The 21063-nt window shown below is 43.8% G+C and overlaps 1 protein-coding gene and 1 long non-coding RNA gene across 4 annotated transcripts; both read right to left on the reverse strand.

Moving 5' to 3' along the window:
- Positions 1-1861: 1861 nt before the first annotated feature.
- Positions 1862-17206, reverse strand: SLC25A15 (solute carrier family 25 member 15). 3 transcript variants are annotated; one of them, XM_080590512.1, is made up of 9 exons: positions 17033-17206; positions 16198-16310; positions 14683-14767; positions 14252-14381; positions 10505-10763; positions 6635-6772; positions 6151-6320; positions 4980-5138; positions 1862-4065 (listed from the first exon to the last, which is right to left on the reverse strand). In XM_080590512.1, exons 4-9 carry the CDS (start codon positions 14304-14306, stop codon positions 3941-3943), a joined length of 906 nt encoding a protein of 301 aa, XP_080446638.1. In that variant the 5' UTR covers positions 14307-14381; positions 14683-14767; positions 16198-16310; positions 17033-17206; the 3' UTR covers positions 1862-3940. The 3 variants fall into 3 exon arrangements, with proteins under 3 accessions (XP_080446638.1, XP_080446639.1, XP_080446640.1); XM_080590513.1 differs by lacking the exon at positions 14683-14767 and having other exon boundaries at positions 17033-17170; XM_080590514.1 differs by lacking the exons at positions 14683-14767; positions 16198-16310 and having other exon boundaries at positions 17033-17054.
- Positions 17207-17839: 633 nt separating this feature from the next.
- LOC308177891 lies at positions 17840-21040 on the reverse strand. Its single transcript, XR_013939469.1, has 3 exons — positions 20798-21040; positions 20553-20712; positions 17840-20318 (listed from the first exon to the last, which is right to left on the reverse strand). It is a non-coding gene; the product is annotated as an uncharacterized lncRNA (long non-coding RNA).
- Positions 21041-21063: the final 23 nt, after the last annotated feature.

The raw sequence follows: 21063 nt of genomic DNA on the forward strand, positions 1-21063 counted from the left end.
CTCAGTTAGCCAGGCCTCAAGATCGGGATGAGATGGTTTTGGTCTGTGCTTTTGTAGCTTCGCAGTAATACTGCAGCTGCTCGCTGATCTCCCTCCTGAGCTACACATAAAAACTTTCAGGATGCTTATTCTGTTTCCAGCAGCTCTTCTGTGGATACTGTTCAAGCCTTCCTTGATGTGAAGCAGTCATTGAGGTTAGTTTCTTGGTTGTGTTAATTAACTTTTAATAGTTAAGAACCACAAGAGGCAGGGGCCTAACAAAATTCCAAACTTCTATTGCTAATACCCCATTAGCAAAGTAGGCAGAGATTCTTTACTGTTCACATGCTTAACCGAGGCTCATGGCTGATTATGAGCTCATGGCGCTTGTCTACCAGTTCTTTCTGTAACCCATAAACATCCAGTGGTTAGAAAATAGGCTGCGAGGCAGTGATGGAGGCCAGAGTGCTTAAGGGAGGGCTTGTCCTGAACAAGGTGGTTGACCTAATTTAAGGAAAACAGAAAGCTTTTCCTCAGTTGGATGTCCTATGGTGGTGTATAATGCTCTACACCTGAAGCATCCATCTAGCTGTGTTAAATTAATCTTAGTGAACAGGCAGTCTAAAGAAGTAAGTACTGTCTGGCTTGGACTTTTGATAAATTAAAATAGGCTGGGTGTTAGGAAAAGGTTCTGCACCAAGTGGGTGGTTGGGGAGCCTGTCCCAGTACCCAGGGCAGTGGTCACAGCACTGAGCCTGCTGGAGTTCAAGAAGTGTTTGGATAACACTCAGCATGGTTTTCTTTTTTTTTTTTTGGGGGTGGTCCTTTGGGGGACCCATGAGTTGCAGTCTTGCTTCAGAGGCTGTAAGAACCCTATTAAAGAAGGCATTGCACATTAAGCTTAGGAACATGGTCTTGGAACTGCCTCTCGAGGCTCAGGGGTGGCAGTGAAGTTAAAGCAACCCCGGCAGTGCTGCTACTGGCTAGAGGAAAAGGAAGAGAAGTCCCTTTGTTATAGGAGCGAGACCGAAGCTGAGTCACTAGAGGGCGACCGAGAAGAATGCTGGTAAGGCCTTTGTCTGGACCGAATGTACTTGGAGCTGGAATATGATGCCACTTTATTGCTGCTAGCGGTGTCTGCTGACCAAGTTCCTTTTAGCTTAGCTCTGGCAACTGGATAGCGCTGCCCTGGGCTGCCCTTTCTGAGCGGCTGCGGGGCAGTTAAGGTTCCCCTTCTTCCTGCTGTGAAGCAAGCTACTCAGGTGATGTGGCAAGAGTAAAGGCTGTAACAGCAAAAAGAGCAGGGTGTTTTACTTAACTGCATATTTCACATATTTCAGCTGGGAGAGAGGGGAGAAATAAGCAAAATAGCTGTACAAGAGTTGTTGCATTGCGTGTCAGAAGTCCAACACCCCCTTTTTCAACCACTGCTAACAATACTGCTGCAGCAAATTCAGCAACTAACCTCTGGCTTCAGGGTAGTGGGCGCTCATCTTTCACCCCTGGACCTGAGGTCACCCATGTCTGTTCTCAGCGTTCTTCTGGCAGGAACCTTACTCTTACAGCATGCAGCACGTTAATCAACAGTCCAGGGCCTTGAGGTAAACCCTAATATTAGAATGGACTTCCATACTAACAAAGCAACAGACCAAGGGCTGAAGTAGGGCTCTTCTACAATAGAGTACTTGTATGTTTAAAGTATGGTAAGTCTACAGTTGCTTCACAGCACCTTGTTGTAGCTCTCGCTGCAAGTGGGAGGGACTTACAGAAGCAGTAAGGGTTCCTGAAACCCCCTTTCCTTCAGAGGGGTGGTGACACTGACTTCACCCTCTGCTCTGCAGTTAAATAGGTTTGGTGTTATTGCATGAACAATAGTCAGGTAGTCAGCTGAATCAAACTTTATTCCAGTGAATTTCTGTACCAACATTGCGAAGTTCTCAGGTGAACAATTGATACATGTGTACAGCTTAGGTAACTGTAGCTATAAAAATTACTGCTTAGTTTGACTCTGAAAGGTAAACTCTCAAAACACGTGCCTGCTTCTGCCACCAGCTTCTTGCTGTAGGTGGGTCTAAAAAAATCCTGCTTCTCTTGAAGCCTGAACTTCGGTATTAAAAATTGCAACTGAGCTTTAAAAAATGAAAGCAAAGACCAAAGAGAAATCTAAGAAATAGATTTCAGTATTCCAATGCTATGACTTCTGTTCTTAACTTCTCATAACTATTGTAACCACACAGAAATGCAGTATATCTCTTGGGTAGACAACTTTAGGAAGGGGAAGGCTGAGGACTTTTGAAGTCCTACTCTGCTACCTGAATTATTTAAACATTTGGCATAAACTCCTTTTTAAAGAATGGGTTATTCACAGTGCTACTGTCCTTAGTGTACCAGGCCGTCAAGGTAAGTCAGCACAACAGGCACTGAAGACTCTTCAGCTGTGCGCTGCTTTTAACTGCCTCTTTCACATGTGCGTGAGGAGTCTGTGCTGCACATGAAGACTCACAAAGCAAGAAGGGTTTAGGGAACTGCAGCAAACACCTTTTTCTTTCCTCAAAACAAGCTATAGCCATGAAGTGGAGTAGCCAGTTTAAGATTACTCTGGCTCCCCTCCAAGAGGCAGTAGATACTGAGACATTTTCATCCATCTAAAGCTTTTCCCTCTGCCTGGGGCTATGAAACAAGCTGTAACATACAAAACTGAGCTGTTTCAGCTGTGACTTGTCACAGCAACTGTAACTTGCCCATAAGTTGCTAATTTTGGTGTAGCTCTGATGTTGGTGGGTTAAAGAGCTCTGCTAACCCTGAGGGTAGCTTGTCTGTGCCCTCCCCAAGGGCAGCTATGCTACACCACACAGACAGCATCCCTCTGTACAACTCCAGGTCTTATTTGAGTGTTGTTCCTTTGAGACTTGCTTTCTCTTTTCTTCTTCTCCCAGGCCTGGGACTAGGCTGCTGCTTACAAGGCAGAGCATGCTTATAGGAAGACTATACTTCAAGAATGCAGGGAGCAGCTAGAAAAATAGGTGTTACAATATCATTTTTGGCTTATACTAACTGCCCTTATGCTGCATGTTGAATCAAGTAACATGAAGAAGCAGGCATGCCCTCCAGGCCTGACAGTAATATGAACAGTCCATTCACATGAGCAGTTTCCACTCAGCTGAAGAAACCCAGCACGTGGCACATGTGGCAGGACTCCAGCCCAAGTCAGCTCTACACCTCAGAGACTGTGGTGTCAGTTGTCTTCAAGAACTCAGCTGTAGCTTTCTGTTCTCCTTCAGCTTCCTGTCCTTCAAGCACAGACTCAGCCCCACCAAGGTGACCTGACCAAGAGCCTGCAAGTTACAGCTTTATAATTGGAAGCAGCAGCTATTTCCAGCAGTTCCTCTTACATTAAGTGTCTAACATACTCCAGCACTTCTTGGAAGGATTTAGAGAACAATTGTTACAAATGAACTCCTTAAAACCACTTACTTCATTTTTTTATCTCAAATATGGGCATATCTTAGCTCTAGGTCAAGCAGGTAAACACTTCCTACTTCTTCAGGCCCAGTCACAGGGCCAGAGTATGCAGTCAGACACCAACTGCACTGCTCCTGGACAGTCACAGGGCAAAAGAGAGCTAGAAAAGGAGCCTGAACAAGTCACAGCCCTTTCTGCACATACCATTAAAACCAACAGGTTAAGGTGTCTTTTTAGCACCATTACAGGCAGGAAAAGACATTTCTGACATGCAACATACCCAGTGCAGAATCTGCAAGCTGGAGATGATCCTGCTGGTCCAATTCAAGAAGCATGTACACATCTTTATAAAAAAAATCACTTGAATTTAGAAGATTACAAATCCTAAACTGGAAATGAGTTCTTAAAATTAGGTCACTGATCTGGCACTGCTCAGACCACACTGTGATCTAGAGGTTTTTGATCATTTAAAAGGTTGTTCTCCATTTGCTAGAAGGTGTCAGTAGGAATCTACTTGTTTCATCATAAGTTTCCGGCTGTACTCATAGGCCAGGAACAGCGCCCCATTGGCCAGGAATGCACGGATCATAGTTGGCTTCAGTCCAGAATACAAGGCAAGCACACCTGGAAATTAAATCAGACCTGGTTAGTAATTTATTAAAATGCCCATCAGCACCGAACGCTCTTCTTTCATCTTTGAAGGCTATTGATGAGGCAGTGCTGCTGCTGAGGGGGGCAGATGCACGCACACAGCTGAACCCTCTCCTGGAGCAGCTAACCGGAGTGCTACTGGATATAGATAGAGGACTGTCTAGAGTTGCAACCTGAGTTTAGTCTTTTAAGCTTCTAATGTAAGCACCTGAAGTTATCTCAGGCATGACAGGGTCTTCAGAAGGCTACCTTGCTCAGAGGATACAGCTCACAGCAGCTGTACTACAACTGGCAGAATGAATGGACAGAGCTCCAAAATAGTTGTGCACAAGTCAAACTCCTTCTCTGACAATTAGCTTCCCCCATAACAGGGCCAGGAGTGGTACCTGCTGCCATTTGTGTTCTTACACCATCTCCTGAAGTGCCTGGTACAGGCCTTTTCCAGAGGAGATGCTTAGGTAGAAGCTCCAAGTTGCCAGTCTAGGTAAGACTCATTTACTAATTTGACTCCTTGCTGTCAGCCACATACCAGCTTCTAGAGGTAAAGAGAAATTCTCTACCAAACTTTACTGGTTCCTTCAATGTTCATGTATAGGTTTGGTCACAGGTAATGGAATTCATTCGTTTGTCTGCTTTTACTGCTTACTAAGCTTTTGTTAGCCTTAAGTGATTTGTCTCCCGAACCAAAAGATATGGCACAATGCAGCATGTCTCAGTTTCTGGATTCCAAGACTTCCAAACTACAAGCGTCATCACTATTTCTATTAGAAACTGTCAGTCTCTAACACACCATCAATGGACAAGATTTCTTAAGCAGTTCTTGGTACCAGAGGAAATGGGTTTGGAACTGGAGCCCATCAGATTCACTTGATATCCTGCATCCTCACCTTCAGTTCTCACAAGAGTTACAAATGTTCCCATAAAGCCCGTCTGCTTCCCAGCCATGGAGAGAACCTGAATTCTAGATTTAACACAATCCACGGGATACACAGCGATCCACAGACAACTGCCTCCAAAACCTCCACTTAGCAGCAAGGGAATGGGACCTAAGGTTAAGAAACAAGATTTTAGGCACACCACAAACCATTCACCAACGTAAACATCATGTTATTTCTGCAGAAGTCAAAGAGAAGGCAGAGGGACTTGCTTATGACAAAAGAGCAATTTCTGCTTCCCCACAAACTTTAAGTTAATTTTAAGCCACTGCTAAGTTGCAGGTCTAGCCAAAAGCTCAAAGGTTATAAGGAGTGCCCTGTAGTTTATTGGCCATGCTAAGAAAGCACAACTCAGAGCTATATTTTGACTGCGTTAACTAAATTAACTCTACTCCTTTCACACTTATAACCACTTCCCAGTGCTAATTATGAAACAGTTTAGAGTAATGTTACAGTGATGCTGATCAATGCCACAGTGATCAGAGTGAGTTTTTTGTTACAGTGAAATTTGTGATCATTTTTCATGTTTTTCATTTTGTGTTTCAGTTCAGATTTTTAAAGATGTTCTGCAAAAACAAGAGTTTAGAATACATGCAGCTGACATACTAACTCCCAGCAAGACAAAGTAGCATTGTTCAGTCTTTCAGAAGGAGACAAATGATCTTTATTCTGGCATCTCCTCCTTTTTAAAGGTCTAATTTTCAGTCTCAGTGTTCTTATCATTGTAATGACATCTAACGGTCAGCATGCATTCATACACCATTCAAGGTGATACAACTAAAGACAAATATCGCTCCAAACAGCTGCTGAAATAGAATAGTTCAGAGATGTTACTGCAATGTCAGATATTTAACGAGTTTTGTAACGCTACTGCTAGCTCACTGTATTTGTTTTCTATTTACAATATATCCTGCTCCATTAGAAAGTGATGACCTCAGTAATTAATTACTGTGTATATACAAAGTGCAGATCTTTGTATTCTGTATGCCCAGTTCCCTTTGTTTTAAAGGTGTTTTACATCTGCTGTGCATCATCAGCATAGCTTCAAGGGAATATGTGCCCCCCCACCCTCATGTACCCCATGACAGCCCGCTAGAACCCGCCTGGAAGAAGGGCACCGTACCTAATTCATCTTTTGATCTCCCAGAGGCAAAGAACGTCCGGCTCAGTTCATACCCTCCAAAGAAGAAGAAATAGCCCGGGACTTCCCGCAGCAAAGTGCTTGACAGGCCACGGTAAAATCCGAGGGGACCATCCTTTTGGATAACACTCTTCACTACTGACCAAACTGTGCTGGTAGAGAGGTTGATCCAGTTAGTGATGCTTAATAGCGAAGGTTACAGAACAACGAGCTACTGGGCTACAAGTCAGAGTTAGGCCAGTGTGCAGAGAGCAGGACTCAAGCAAAAATCTGAACAAGATCCTGCCTGAGCCTGTCTGTCATTGGCATCCACTTTTACTAGTGCCTGAGGGCTCTCCAGGCATGTGCCCCATCACAGCTCTTCTCTGACTAAGAAGAAATGTGGCACTGCTGAGCCAGCACAGAATTAAAAATAATAGAAACACATGCAAGGGATTCAGAGGTAAGGGACAGGGACTATACTTACTTGTGCCCCTGCACTATCTTTCCCGACAGCTGCATTTCATGCATGGCCTGCAGCCGGCACTTCACCAGCTCCGTGGGGCAGAGGACCAGGGTGGCGAAGGCGGAGGCGAAGGAGCCTGCAGCGGCGTTCTGCAGATCACTGCAAGAGAGAAACTGCAGAGGGTATTTGGGCACCGGCCTTCGGCGCAGCAGGGCCGCTGCACCAGCTATCAGCTTCTTGAACCTGTACCACAAGAATTATCAAACCGAAGGACAGTCCTAGGGGAAAGGCTCTCAAGAGGAAGGGCAGCTCCTTGAACCAGGGAGATGAAGGACATAGCTCATCCCATCTTCACGTTCAACTCATACACATCCTTTTGACACCCAAAAATATGTATTGCAACCTTTACCCTTTTTTTTTTTTGCTGTGTTACTGATTGCAGCAGAATAAACACAAACAAACCTTCCCCTTCGTAGCTTTATAAAAGCTTCCATACACTTTTGTTTTAGTGGGTAGTTTTGGGGGACCAGTTACTACTGCAAAGAGCAATAATTGCCTGATGTAGTTCACACTCTTCTCAAGTGCACCTCAGGAGTAATAACAAAGGTTTTCAGTGGGAGGTGGTAGGAGTCCGAGACTAAGGCACGCTGGACCACTGTAATTCACCACTATTAGACACGTGCCATGAATGCAACCCACATGAACTGGAGATAGTGCAGACACAGATGACACCCCTGAACAAGACAGCAGTGTGATCTGCGTTAACCCTCAGCACTACAAACTGGGACTTTCTGTGGTGACCTTACACATCTACAGCAGAGATTAAACCTACAACTTTTCGCCTCACGGTAGCATCATGAAACTTAAGTGGAGATATGAAACAAGCCTTGTGTCATATTCAGATACTGCAGTGAAAGAACTGTCAAGCTGGAAGAAATCAATAACCATCTGTAGAGCAGCAACTGAGTAAATACAAAATGGCAACACCGATTACACAATCCTCCTGCAGCACACACAGCTTGGTGTAACCGGGATCTGAGATGCACTAAAACTCAAGACAGAGTAAGGCAGAGTTAAAAATACAGTATATGGCTGAGCCCTGCAGTCATTAAGTGATGAGCAAGGTAATAAGGTTACACACTGAGGAATTGGGGTAAGAGAGTACGGGAAAGGTGCCTTCCAGCTATGTGCTGAAGGGTACACAGAATCTTTTCTCCTTCAAGGAGAGAAAAAACTGATGCTATCAGACTTAACAGAGAGTTCTGACAGAGGTAAAGACCTAGAACTAGACTTCACCATAATACAAATCTCTTCTACTTTTGCCTGTCTTGATATTTAATTCTACATCCAACAGTTTAACTAGGCCTGCTGTTTAGGCTTTGGTCTTTAATATATCAAACCTCATTGCACAAGTGATGAGCCTTGAATCCTGTTCAAGTTCCCTCTTAACTCAAGTGAGTAATTCAGTATTTTTCCGGGTGGGAAAGTTTTGACCACGCAGCACGGGAGCAAGAATCATCCACTCTTAGCACTGCTGCTTCATCTATAAGAGGCATTTATCCTGTTTTTCCAAAGAAAGTTATCTGCTTAAGATGGCCAGTCACGTACTGAAGAAGTCAAATTGAGGTGAACAAGGATAATAGTCTGCTCAGTTTAGACTTTGGCATGGGATGAGATCAGTTTGGTTGGGCTAAATGGGCATTAAAAGAAAAGGAATTTAGCACTTCCACGTCCTTTGGGTGGTCTCAGGTTAGACTTTGGCATGGAATGAAATCAGTTTGATTGGATTAAATGGACATCAAAAGAAGTGGAATTTAGCACTTTTCTTCCTATTTGTTTTCTTTTTGACTTGCGCACCAGTGGCATTTATTCCTTCAACTGGAAAAACTGTTGTTTTGCAACTGTCCTTGAAACTGTTTTGTAAGGCTTCACATGCTGACCCTAAACACAAGGAGACAGACCTATCTCCAAGCCAAATTTATTTGAACACATTACTGAAAATGTAACCAAAAGCAAAACCAGGCTAATGTAGCAATTGCTTAGATAATGATAATGGTCAGGTTCACCTCAGTTTGCAGCTTCACACCTTTCTGCTTTGGGGTCATACAGCACAACAGTTTTTAAAACAGCAGAGGCAATGAAGGTAGTGATAGTTCTTGTCACATGTGGAGGATAGCCACCTCAGTTTCTTCCCTTCTCTGCAGCATGCTACAAATGTTTCTTGACTCTTCCCAAATGAGAATGGGCAGTGATGTCTTGGACAGAGTACACATACTCTGGGCATGACTTCAAACCATGTCAATACAATTTTCTTATAGATGTGCCTCATAAGGTGCCCCCAAAACAGTCTGGATGAAGACAGCAGCACTGAGGGAATCATCTTTCAAGTAAACTTAAATCCTTTAGCTTTTTGTCCTAATACAGCCTGGCACATCCCAGTGGGTAGGAAAAAATAATGGGTCTGTAACCTAAGTATGGAGAAAATCCCTAACCTAAGAAAGCAATGAAAAAGGTGGTAACAATTCTGTCTCAGCTGGGAAGTTTCAAGTGCCAGAAAACAACAAACAAGAATACAGCTAGACAGTAATTAATGTTTCTTCATCACCTCATATTTTTTCATGCCAGGTGTCAGTATTAAAATACAGTACATCTTAACACATGACAGCAGAGAACACCACGTGCAATGCCACTTTTAAATACCTGCCTCACACTCAGGTAGCTATCCCTGTCATATCAGAGATCTAAACAAAATCACATCCTCCCCAGCCACTTCCTTTTGAAGATGGACGCAACAAAAGGCGGAACAAAGCCATTAATAAAAAGCTGAATGCACAGTGGTAAGGCACGGTAACTGCTGGATCATTGCCAGGTGAGAGTGAAGCACCTGGAGAAAAGCCATCCTAGCTAGGAGGAGACTATGATCATCATGTCGGTGCACAAACCCATGGCTTGGTCACACCTTGAACACTCTGAGCTCAGGAGACCAGAGCTGTGCAAAACCCAGACGCATTAGTACTACAGGAGCTCCAGAGAAAGGCAGGTAGGACAAGTAGAGGAACAGCCCTGAGCTGTTCTCTTGCTAGGAGGGCTGGGATCCTTCCACCTAGGAAAAGAAAAGACTCTGGTGGGGAGGAGAGACACAGAACAGAGATCTACAAGATCCCAAGTGATATGGAGACAGTGGCTAAGGACCAGCTATTCCCTGTCTCTTCCAGTTACAGAATTAATAATTATCACCCGCAGAACTCCCTGCCAAACTGCAGGACCTTACGAGGCTTCAAGGGGAGAGTGGACAAGTGCTTCAAGAAATCCAAAGTCACTGATTAAAAAAAAAATAAAAAAATTCACACCAAGATCAAGAAATCCTCTGAACTAAGAACACGAGCTGGCAGAGGACTCAGGATTTAATACTTCCCCTCTTGTCTCGGCCTTTAGGTAACCACTTATTGCCAGTACTGTAGACAACACGCTGTGCTGAAGGGATCCTCCGGTCTAAAGACCATTATGTTTGAGCCTTTGAAACTCAAAGAAAACAAACAATACAAGAAGCAGCCTCCTTTCCTCTTAGTACACGTCCCTGTAAGAGGGACCATTCCCTACCCTACAAAGGCAGGACAACCTAGGCAACTCAGTCCCTCTGGTAAAGTGCTGCAGGTCTTCAACATTTCAATTAAGTTGTGACCATTTAAACCAGCCAACTGCAGTGACAACTAGCTGGCCACATCCTAGCACAAAGATCTATATTCCAAAACATACCACACTGCATATTGGTGGAGAGGGGCCTGGGACACCAACTGCACCTGGGGAGTATTTATTAGTAGCAGTTACATGATTTCCCCCCCCCGCCAACCCCCATTTGTTTTAAACACAAAAGAGATTTTGGTTACTAACCTGAGCTTTGTTTTCCTGTCTACTCCAACAATTTTTCTCACAATTTGTTGGCAGAACCCGTAGCACATGAACAGGACGGAGTTCTCTGCGATGTTGGCTACCAGTGCTGGCGAGGTCCCCTTGTAGAAGCCTCGAAACCCCACTTGTTTGTAGGTTTTCACAAAGCAGTCGACGATCCCTTTGTACATGTCAGGGAACGTCTGCATCTTCACCTTCGCTGTGTCGAAGGGCTGGCCAGTCACCACACATGCTGTTCCACCTGCGCAGGCAGTGGGAGTTAAGAGGACGAAGGTTATCACAACTGAAGGGTCTATACACAAACATTAATATTAGGAAAGCCATGCAGAAAGCAAGGGTGAATCAATTCTCTGCAGGAAAAGACAATTGCACTAAATTCAGCACAATAGCATCTATTGTCAGTGGTGACTTCGGTTGCCCAAAGGAAAAAAATTGTGCGTAAAAGCAGTAAGAGCTAGATTTTCATTAAGCATTTCTTCACCTTAATAAAAGTGAGCATTTAAATTAATCAGTTCACTTATGAGTACTCAATTAGAGGTATTCCTTGGCAATCAAGTCATCTGCGATGATTTAAACCATGTTTTCCCTTGCTCATTAATGCAGTGGTGACACCCTTCAATTCTACAATCCAACTATAACAAAACTGAATGATTTGTAATCAGGTGAGAGACACGTCCAGGACAAGAGGAAAACCTCAGAGAATGCTAAAACTGATAACACATTATCAATTGATAACCACAGATACAAATCCTTCACTTCAATCGTCTGAAGGACTCTTATTTACATTTATTCCCACATACTGGAACAGCATAGGAGAAGTTTAAAAGGACAAGAGGGCAAAGTTTCATAACCCGTTATCTTTTCCAAACTGAATTGCAAGGTCAATACCCTAAAAACCTGTGAGATACTTCTATTGGTGTTGTCAATAACCTCTTTGCCCACGGTGTAATACTCTTCCGTGAAATCTAACTCAATTCAGTGGTCTGCAGAAAAAGTTAGATACACTATTTCAGTAAGAAATATCAGTGTACACTGACAGCAATCTGTTGGGAACTAATACCTAAGAAGAAGCATACGACAGGTGAGTGTTATACGGTTTTGTTTTTAAAAAGAGAAAAACCATCCTAAAACAGAAACTGATCCTTCAACAACACACTGTAGGCATGCAAATGCCTTAAAGAGGACAAGATAACAAGATGATGTTTTTTCATTTACGTAACTGAAATAACCATCTGTAAATCCAGATAATGTAAAAAAAAAATGAAATATGAAGAAATGTATGTATCCAATTAAGATTAGTTAACTTTCTTCTAAGATGAAGAGTTAAGCAAATGCTTGTTTAACCACAGTGATTCTTATTTGATTTTACTCATAGCAGACACATTTGTTGTTACTCTGCAAAGAGATACTTCAGGTCTTCAAAAAATTCAGGAACCTAGCTCCCATAAAACTTGATTCTCAGCTAGATGGATCATTAAAAGTTTAGAAGCGAGTCATACAAGAAGGCATGAAGAGCTACTTGCTCTGGGAGGAATAATGAGGAGAGATGAAGCTGGCTCAGGGCAGTAATGGTCACACAAGCCTCAGATGAAAAACAGAGCAGAGCTCTGTAAAGACACAGCAAATGCTACTTCCAGGGAAGTCAGGTAGATAGGAACCTTCAGAACAAGTGTTAGGTTCCTGTGTAAAGGCAGACCTAAAATATCTCATGTAGTAAAATAATGGCTGTTGGAAGAAGTGCAAGACAAGCAGTAATGGCCTTGGGCAACCAAAGCTCAAGAAAACTGGGAGTTGATTGAAGAGCTGTTCTAAAAAGAGAAAGTGCTCTTCTTACAGCATCTCTAGAGGGGGCACGAGAAGCTTAGTAAAGTACAGCAACCAACTTTGTAAGCCTCAAGGTAAAAGACCAAAAGTCCTGGTTAGTATCTCAAACATTAAGGGGGAAAATTCTTCCAGCCAGAAGTAGAAAGTCTATAAAACTAAACAAGCCAAAAACAACCCTGCTTGAAAGTCTGGACAAGTGTAGTCCTAACAGTAACACTAGAGTGGTGGGAATGAGTCCTGTTTAAAGAAGTGATCAGAGGTTGCTAAGATCCTAGGCAAAGGACTATGACCCACAGGCAGGTAAATGACTTATTTATTCTTGGTCAGAATTTACTTGTCCCAATATGGCGTTACTTATCGGCTCATCAAGACTGTATCTGGAGAGGAAGGTAAAACCAGGTTATGCATGTGCTGAGGAACAAGCTGTTTGCGTAGTTGTATACACTTCCTAAAGGGCACGGAGACACAAGAATAACACAGCACCAGGCACTACCAATAAACATAACCAATACTGAACAAGTATGTGGAGAGAACATGGAAAATAAATACTGCAGGAACAGTAAAACCACTGATTACAAGAGAAGCAGCAAAGAAAACCAAAGAACAAGAACAATGGTTTGGGAACAATGAAGTCACGCTGAAAAAGGTCTGAATTCCTCCACCCTATTTGAAGTAAGGGGAACTATATCAGAAGAGAAAATGGCACAGTAAATTTTAAGATTCTCTAATCTCTACTGCCAAAAAAAAACAAACAGGCAAATCTGCATGCAGTTTACCTGAATGAGTATCACCAAGCAATGGATTTCTAAGCCAATTTTCAGCTCTTGCAGTAGCCAAGAAAGGACACTAAGGCTTCAACTCAGAAAGTCAGACTTCTCCGCTGCCCTGGATGCTAAGAACAGCATTCCTAACCTGATGTACTGAGAGGAAAAGTAATCTCATCTCCCATTTAAGAACCAAGGAACACCAGCAAAACAGTCAAGAACTGCTCAAGCATTAAGCTGTTACTTTGCAAAACAGAGCAGATATTAGCTACTTTTTTAAAAAAGACATTTCCTCACCCCCCAAAAAATGTGAACGAACAGATTAACAGAAATAGATTTTCTTAAGGGAACGAAGGAGTAACAGCAGAAGCACTTCTTTCCTCGCAGGAATGCAGGGTGTTGTCTAGTCAATGGCATCACGCCATGGCTAACAAAGCAAGTATTCGTTGGGCAAGATATCTTGGAAGACCAAATGCTGTATGAAGGTGCCATATTGGACTTGTATTGCCTGCCACCCTTCGCTTTCTCACTGCACTAAGGTTAACTCCACTCTGACAAATGACCTCCGATAACGAGCCTTGAATGCACTTAACACCATGAACACCGTCATAAAAAGACTGACTGTAACAGCTATTTTAAGGGCAAGGAAAGAAAATAACCCAATTTGTTTAAACCTGTTACAACAGTACATTAGATAAACTCCTCCTGCAACCTTTTCAGTACAAACGTTGGCAAATTAACTGTTCTATCCCAACGTTTAATCTCTTCTGGACATCACGTAAGCTTTTATGATAAACTATAACTAGTACCTCCATAACTAAGACAAAAGCTTTGCTAGTGCTTCCACATAGCTTTTTCAACCCTCCTCCTTTCCCTTGAGGTAAAGCTTAGAATCTCAGGAAGACCCCTTTGCCCCGGTAATTAACAACTCATTCATCCCTTGGCCATGGACATTACCAGTATGCAATATCAGTGAGACATTGCAACTACTTCCACTGGCTGAGGTCACCTGCTTCACCCCCATATCCTTAAGATACAGGAGGTGATATTTTCCCCAGTTTTCTAAGCCATGGGAATTTGTTTTTAAACAATTCAAGGTATTAAAATTGTCCCTCGGAAGTTTAGTACAACTAAGCATTACCTGCAGCTCCTGCTGTGAGGTCAATAGCAGCCTGAAGAGCAGAGTTGATCCTCATGCTTCACACTTGTTTATTGGTTACTACAGAATGAAGAGTCTCCCGTTTCCTGGAAGATGTCAATGTATTTTCCTCCTGAGGGAAAAGAGGACAAAGCATACACAATTTACAACAATAACTGGCAGGCAAAAACATCACATGTATGCTTTCACTTCTATTCAACTTGTTTCAAAGCAGCTAGTAACAGAAAATACTTGCCCCCAGAACTAAACTGAGATGTAACATACCTGTGTTTCGCCTAGTTCTGACACATTAGTAAAACCCTCTGAAGTATTACTGCATAGCTTCAGTTTATCTGAGCTTTCCAGTCTCTGATTTCATGTGAGAGATCCAGGAAGACTAAAGAGTACCTCCAGGGAACACTGTTGAATATTACCTTTGTATTGATTACAGAAACAGCGTCTCCAACAGGTGTGCAAGGCTAGCTGGCAGGAATATTTCCCCCCGTCTCAGCTCCCCACCTATAAAGCAAAATAAAGAACTGTTCTCATGGTGAGCACAAGCCCAGAAAATTATATTCGTCATCATGCAGGATACAGGCACATTAAGTATTTCTATGTGGCTCTGAGAAGATACGAATAGAAAAAAAAAAGTACGAACACTTAGAATTGTGTCTGGCTGTCATGTTCCTAGTGCAAGTCCCTACACAGCAGCATATTATAAAGTAAAATAAGAAATATACCTTATCTTTTAGGAAGGCAGCTGGAAAGCAGAAATACAAAGGCAATGGTTTCAAATAAAACATTCAAAAGAATTCTGTTTTCAAGTTTGCAGCGAGGTAATTTCATGGGGTGAGCTGTTAAGACAAGCTTGCTCATTTAGAGTAATTTGGAGTAAGAACACTGAGCCAAAGAGCTCCCACTGTCTCAGAACCACGTTGCTGAGCTAGACACTTGGCTGGCAGTGCTGTCAAAAAAGCCGCATGGGTCTTAAAAAACCTCACACACGAATCAGTGCCTCATTGGCTCTTAAGCTCATTTTCAAGCAGAGTAAATCAGGGAACAGTATTTTCCATTCTTATACCCACTGCAATCCTTCTTTTGAAGCCTGCTGCCTCCCCAAACATATTTTTGAGTAATACGAACTGGAAACATAACTTCCAGTAGGTCACACTGGAAGAATAATAAAAAGAGATTCTATGAACCACATTCTTTTTACAACTTTTATGTTACAAGCACAGGCACTTGCTTACAAGCAGGCACAGGCCTGCATACAAGCAAAGCTTTAAGAAAGCCCATCTCTGAACAAGTTTATTATTCGTGAGCATCAAGAAAACAGTAGGCCAAATACTGTCAGTCAGTTTCACGCTTGACCTGTTCAGGTATGTTGCATGAATCAATGAAATAGGTTAAAAAAACAACAGTAGTCTTTTAATAAGTTACACTAATGCTTGTTATTTCTGAATTGCCATTACAGGTTTGAACCGTTTCACTGCTAACAACAGGCTAAGCTTGATGTTATTACAGAATCAGAAGAGGCACCTGGACCACGTTACCCCTCACTATCCTATACACCTCATTAGCGTTCATGTAGCACTCTGCAGTTTTGCTTCTCATTTAGAAGGAACAGAAGAAAGAACGATCTTCAAGACGGCCTCTGAATGAATGGACTTCGCAGAGAGCAACAATTGCCTGCCTTCAGTAACATGCATACTGCTTGCATCATACCGAGTGCTTATCAGCTTGTGCCAGCCCCCAAAGTAAGCACATGCCAAATCACCCACAGATACCCACCAAAAGCTTCTCAGCAAGAGGAAAAACAAAGATGCATATAAAAGTATAAAGTTTCAAGAGTCAAGTAGCTTTACTCTCCTGATCCTTAAGAGCACACTGGCACTTTCAGAAGACGTGCAACTTAGTCAAAACTACTCTGTCATTAGACATGTACATACCTCCTCTCCAGGGAGGTCCTCTTTGTAACAACACTATCGGATTCAAAATTGTGCGTAGGTATTGTGAGGTAACAACTGCTCTGTTACTTCTAAAGCAAATCCAAACCTCAAACCTGGAAACACAGAAGTATCAGTAAGCTTAACAGGTCCTGCAGTCTTCCACCCACAGCCCCGGATGCATTCGGCACAGATGACTTCTCCACACGCTAAGCAAATAAAACCATGAGGCAGCACCGCTCCTTTCAGTGAGGGCAGGCCGTAATTCTACTCCCTCAAGGTCACCGCAGGCCAGCACCACGTGCAGCAGAGTTACACCAGGTCTGGGCCGTGACAGGCTGTGGTGCGCGCTCCTCGCCACCACAGAAACGCACTTTTTCGTAGCTAGACTGGCTCCTCCACAGTGAGCCGCACTTTTTAGTAGCCAGACCGCCAGCTCCGAAGCGGGCAAAGCAGCCCTGCAGCTCTAGGCACGTAGGAATCAGGCGGCGATTAGGGGTAGCCCCGTTTCCCCAGGGCTCCCGCTCGCTCTGACGAGGAAAGGCCGGGCGCGCCTGCAGCGGGGCGCACCGCCACGTCCCGCCGGGGGATGCGAGCCCCGCGCCCGCCGCCGCTCCGCCGCCCGCCCCCTCCCGAAGGAGCCGCAGCGCCCGAACCGGGCCGAGCCCGGGGCCCTCGCAGGCCGTGTAGACCCGGTGCCGACCCGGTGCCCAAGCGGTTCCCACCCGGGGACCCCTCCGCGGACCTCTCCGTGCCTTCTTCTCCCTCCCAGGCCTCCACCACCGTGCTCTCCCCCCCCGCTCCGGGGCGAACCCAGCTCCCAGCGGCCGCCACTCACCGCAGCACGCCCCGGCGGCCCCCGCCGCCCCTGGCCCTATAAAGGCGGCCGGGGGAAGGCGGCGCGGGCCCCCGCGGCCCCGGGGAAGCGGTGGGCGGGCTGCGGGGCCGGGCAGGGCCGGGCCGGGCCGGGCCGGGCAGGGCAGGGCAGGGCTCGGGAGGCGGCGGCGGCCTGGGGTGCCCCTGGCGGAGGGGAGGCGGCGTGCGGCCTTCCCCGCCGCCTCCCTGCGGTTCTGCCTCATGCACCGCTTGGGGATGGGGTTTTGGGGTCCCTTGGGAAGAGCAGGTCGCAGGAGGCGGTGTGTGCGCATCCCGCTGTGCCCAAGGGGGAGGCTGTAGCGGCCGGAGCATCGTCCCCACGCTGCTCCTTCCTGCTGCTCGCCTCCAAAGGAAACTCGGCTTCCACTGTAGTTCTTCAGGTGTTGTGTGCCTCCACAGGGCGCTCAAGCCCGTGACAGGAGCGGCCTTGTGGTCCGTGTCCTCGGCCACCTGCATGGCGTGGAGCGTGCCTGGGTGCTCGTGTGCGCTGGAAGCATGGTCAGGATTCTGCTGTTTGGCTCAAATAGCACCGAATTCTTTTGTAAACTCCTTCCCCCCTCCCAAAAAAAAAAAAAAAAAGTGATTGGTGGGTTTTCTATGAGCTTACTGAGCACAATAGAAAATATACATTGTCTAAAATGTCAGTAAGATGGTGTTTTGGGTTTTGTTTGCTTGAGTGTTTTTTTACCTCCCCCTCACCCCTTTTTATTTATTTATTTATTTATTTATTTATTTATTTATTTATTTATTTATTTATTTATTTATTTATTTTTTAAAGAAGTGTTAAGCTAGGAATTAAGTACTCTGAAAGAATAACAGAGTTATTTCTCTGGGAATCACAAAACTGCTGTAATTGCTAAGGCAGGCACTCATCCAGCAGCAAGAACCTGACCAGAGCATTTTTTCTTCTGCTTCCTGCTTGTTTGCAGATTTTGATGCACTTTTCAGTATCATTCAAGCAATGCAGGAGAAGAGAAATTAATTTGTGGCCATTCTTTATTCTATATTCCTGAATAACAGTTATGTCCAAAAAAAAAAAAAGACTATTACCTCTGTCCTAAAATACAAATTCCATTATAAATTTCACACGTGCATTAGAGGATTAAGCTGTACAGGTTTGGAGCTATCTTGTACTTCAGGAATAGAGATACAACAGTGTGAAGTCTTAAATCTAAAGGTATACAGATAACCCTGACATCACTGATAGTGACTAAAATACAAAGGATTTTCCTCTTCCTATTTAGGTGGATTGAATATTCAAATAATCGTGGAGATACAATGTAAAGGGTATTCCTGATCTGAGGCCTGCTAAAAACTCTAGCTTTATTTGCATGTAAGAGACAGTGACTCATAGTAAGTTATATTGGATATGGACAGACATTTGCAAGCGATTTACTGCAGATCAACAAGTGACTTTTAAGATATCACATTTATACTCCTAGATTTTTGGGAATATGGCGTAGGATACAGTGGCTTAAGCAACCATCATGAGGTCTAATATCACTTCGCTTCACTGAACCTGTACAAAACTCCATTTTTTTTTCCCTTTTGGTTAAGAATTAATTGAAATGCTTCCAATCGGACTTTTCCAAAGCAATGCCCAGTTGAAAACAGCAGAACACTGCTGTATTTGCACATATGTATTTGCATGCATTGAGACACACAGAGACATATTTTAGCTTAGACCCATAGTGTATTCTCTCAAATAAAACTGAACACCCCTACTTTCAAAGCCCAAACCGAGGAAAAAGCATTATCAATACCATAAAGTTAAATGCATTTTTTTTTTTTTACCATCAGTTTAATGAATTGTAGGCTTCAGATATGGGTGATTTTTTCCATACAGTTATCTTCTTGTCAAAAGCCCTTTTAAATGGTTTGGGGCTATTCTTCAGAATGTGGCAATTCTCAAGGAAGAGCAGACATCAAATTTTGAATGACCATTGCTTTAGTGTAGAAATAATTGCTGAGTCTGTGGTAAACATTTAGCGACAGCAAATTAATTGTGCATCTCAAATGATATGAAACACTTAGAGATTACTGTTTACTTGCAAGGACTTTTCAGCTGTGAGTTGACTTTTTTTTTTTTAATAGGACTGCAGTGCTGTTGGAAGATCCGATTGGTGAAAATTATCTAACACCTAATGCAGTTGCTGTTTGTCAGCTGAAACATCAGATCTTGGGTGTTTCAGCGTGATTGTTCAGAACCATATACTTCGGGCAGACCGTCAGGCTTGGTGGGCTGTAGTTTGGACTCTACAAAAGATGTGAAAGTACTTGACGTGTTGCCTGGGGGAGTTTAGAGCTGCGAAATGCCACACTGCCATGAGCACATTGCCACCATGTGGCTCCCTGTGTTACCTGCACCCCTTTCTGCTAAGTCAAGCGGTACTTTTTGCAGGGGTTTCCTTGTAAAATGCATTGCTTTCCATCCTGCAGGATCCCAACACTTCGAGCCTATCTCCTGGGCCCACCATCTCCAGTCAACCATAGGCAAACCACTTATTCTCTGAAAACTATTTTGCCTTTCCTAATGCTTAGGGAAACGTTTGCTGTCCAGGAGGATGAACATCAACTCTTCTGAAGCATCCTCCTGGAAGAGCAGCCAAAGCTACAGATATGAGACCAGCAAAACTCACCCAGCACCTTACAGTAGATGTTGCCCAGACTATTTGGAGAAGTGGGTCAACCCATGCAGTGCTGCATGGGGATTGCACAAGGAAGAAAAAGTAAGATGGCTTCTGCATGTAAGGCCATGGTCTTTATTAAGGCCATATTCTTTAGTTGTGGACAGATTTTGTCCAGAAAAAGAAGGTAGTCAGGTCCTGAATTTTTAACGTATAGAAAACTAACACAATCCAGCTTTTGTTGGTTGTTTATTTGTTTGTTAAAAGTAATTTGGGATCTCTTGAGGATCTGGAGGGTCTGGAACTGTGATGGAGTCCATACACAGCACAGACCAAAAAAAAAATATGTCATTGATACCTTTGCTCTTTTTAGGACTTCAGATTACCCTGTGGGTCCAAGTGGCTGGTGGTATAAATTCGAATACCTCTGATTCACAGAAACTACCCATCCTGAGGAACACAAAAGCTTGAAGTCACTTTTTTTCCCTTCCCTTTGTGGTGTGTACTTTCTGCATTATACATGCGAGCAGTGTGATTCTCATCTGCCATGGATGTGGTAGGAAAGCACAGGTGTAAAAGCCATTACAGAGGCATAAAGGACCTTCACTCTTCCCTGGGTACCTGAGAAGAAGAAAGGTACCCTAAGAAGCAAAGCAGCAAACACGGGTTGGATGCCAAAACAGTGGAACCAAATGTGGAACCAAATATGTACCACAAGTGCAGAACTGGATGAAACCAGTGGCCTGGTGTCTTATATTTAATGTTTTCAGCACCACAGACTTGGAGAAAGGTGAGAGGCACTTCGATAGGCTGGCTGTAAAGGAAGTTGCTTTTAAATCCCTTAAAACAACTTACGTTCTGAAATAAAGATCATCTGTCCTTCAGAGGGGTTGACCTTGGTCTTCAGATGTCGTCACAGAAGGGCTTAGGTTGGAAGGGATCTCAAAGGTCATAGGCAGGGATGCCATAGCAGTACAGTTCCGGATGTTATCTTTTTGATTTGTTTATATCTTTACTGTTCAAAGAAAAAAAAAAAAGGAAAAAAAGACACTTTTTGGAATTTAAATCAGCTGTTGGCAAAAATATCAAGAAATACATACTTAACTCTGGGGGATGTGGTGTTGGTAGGCCATCCTCCCATTGAGGCACAATTGGTGTCTCTGTCTCAGAGCCAACTTGATGACTATTCAGTGATGGAAATAATGAGAGTTAGCTCATTAATAGAGATATAAATGAAGATGAATCTCTTTTCTTCCACAAAATCTTTGAAGGTAGGGCTGCAGACAGAAGCCGGTACAAGCACCCAGTCCTGCAGACTCCTTAACGCTGCACCTTCCCTGAGCACGCCGTAGCGCTTAAAAGCTTT

This window comes from Anser brachyrhynchus, assembly GCF_964034855.1.
Source record: "Anser brachyrhynchus genome assembly, chromosome: 1".
Lineage (NCBI taxonomy): Eukaryota > Metazoa > Chordata > Aves > Anseriformes > Anatidae > Anser > Anser brachyrhynchus.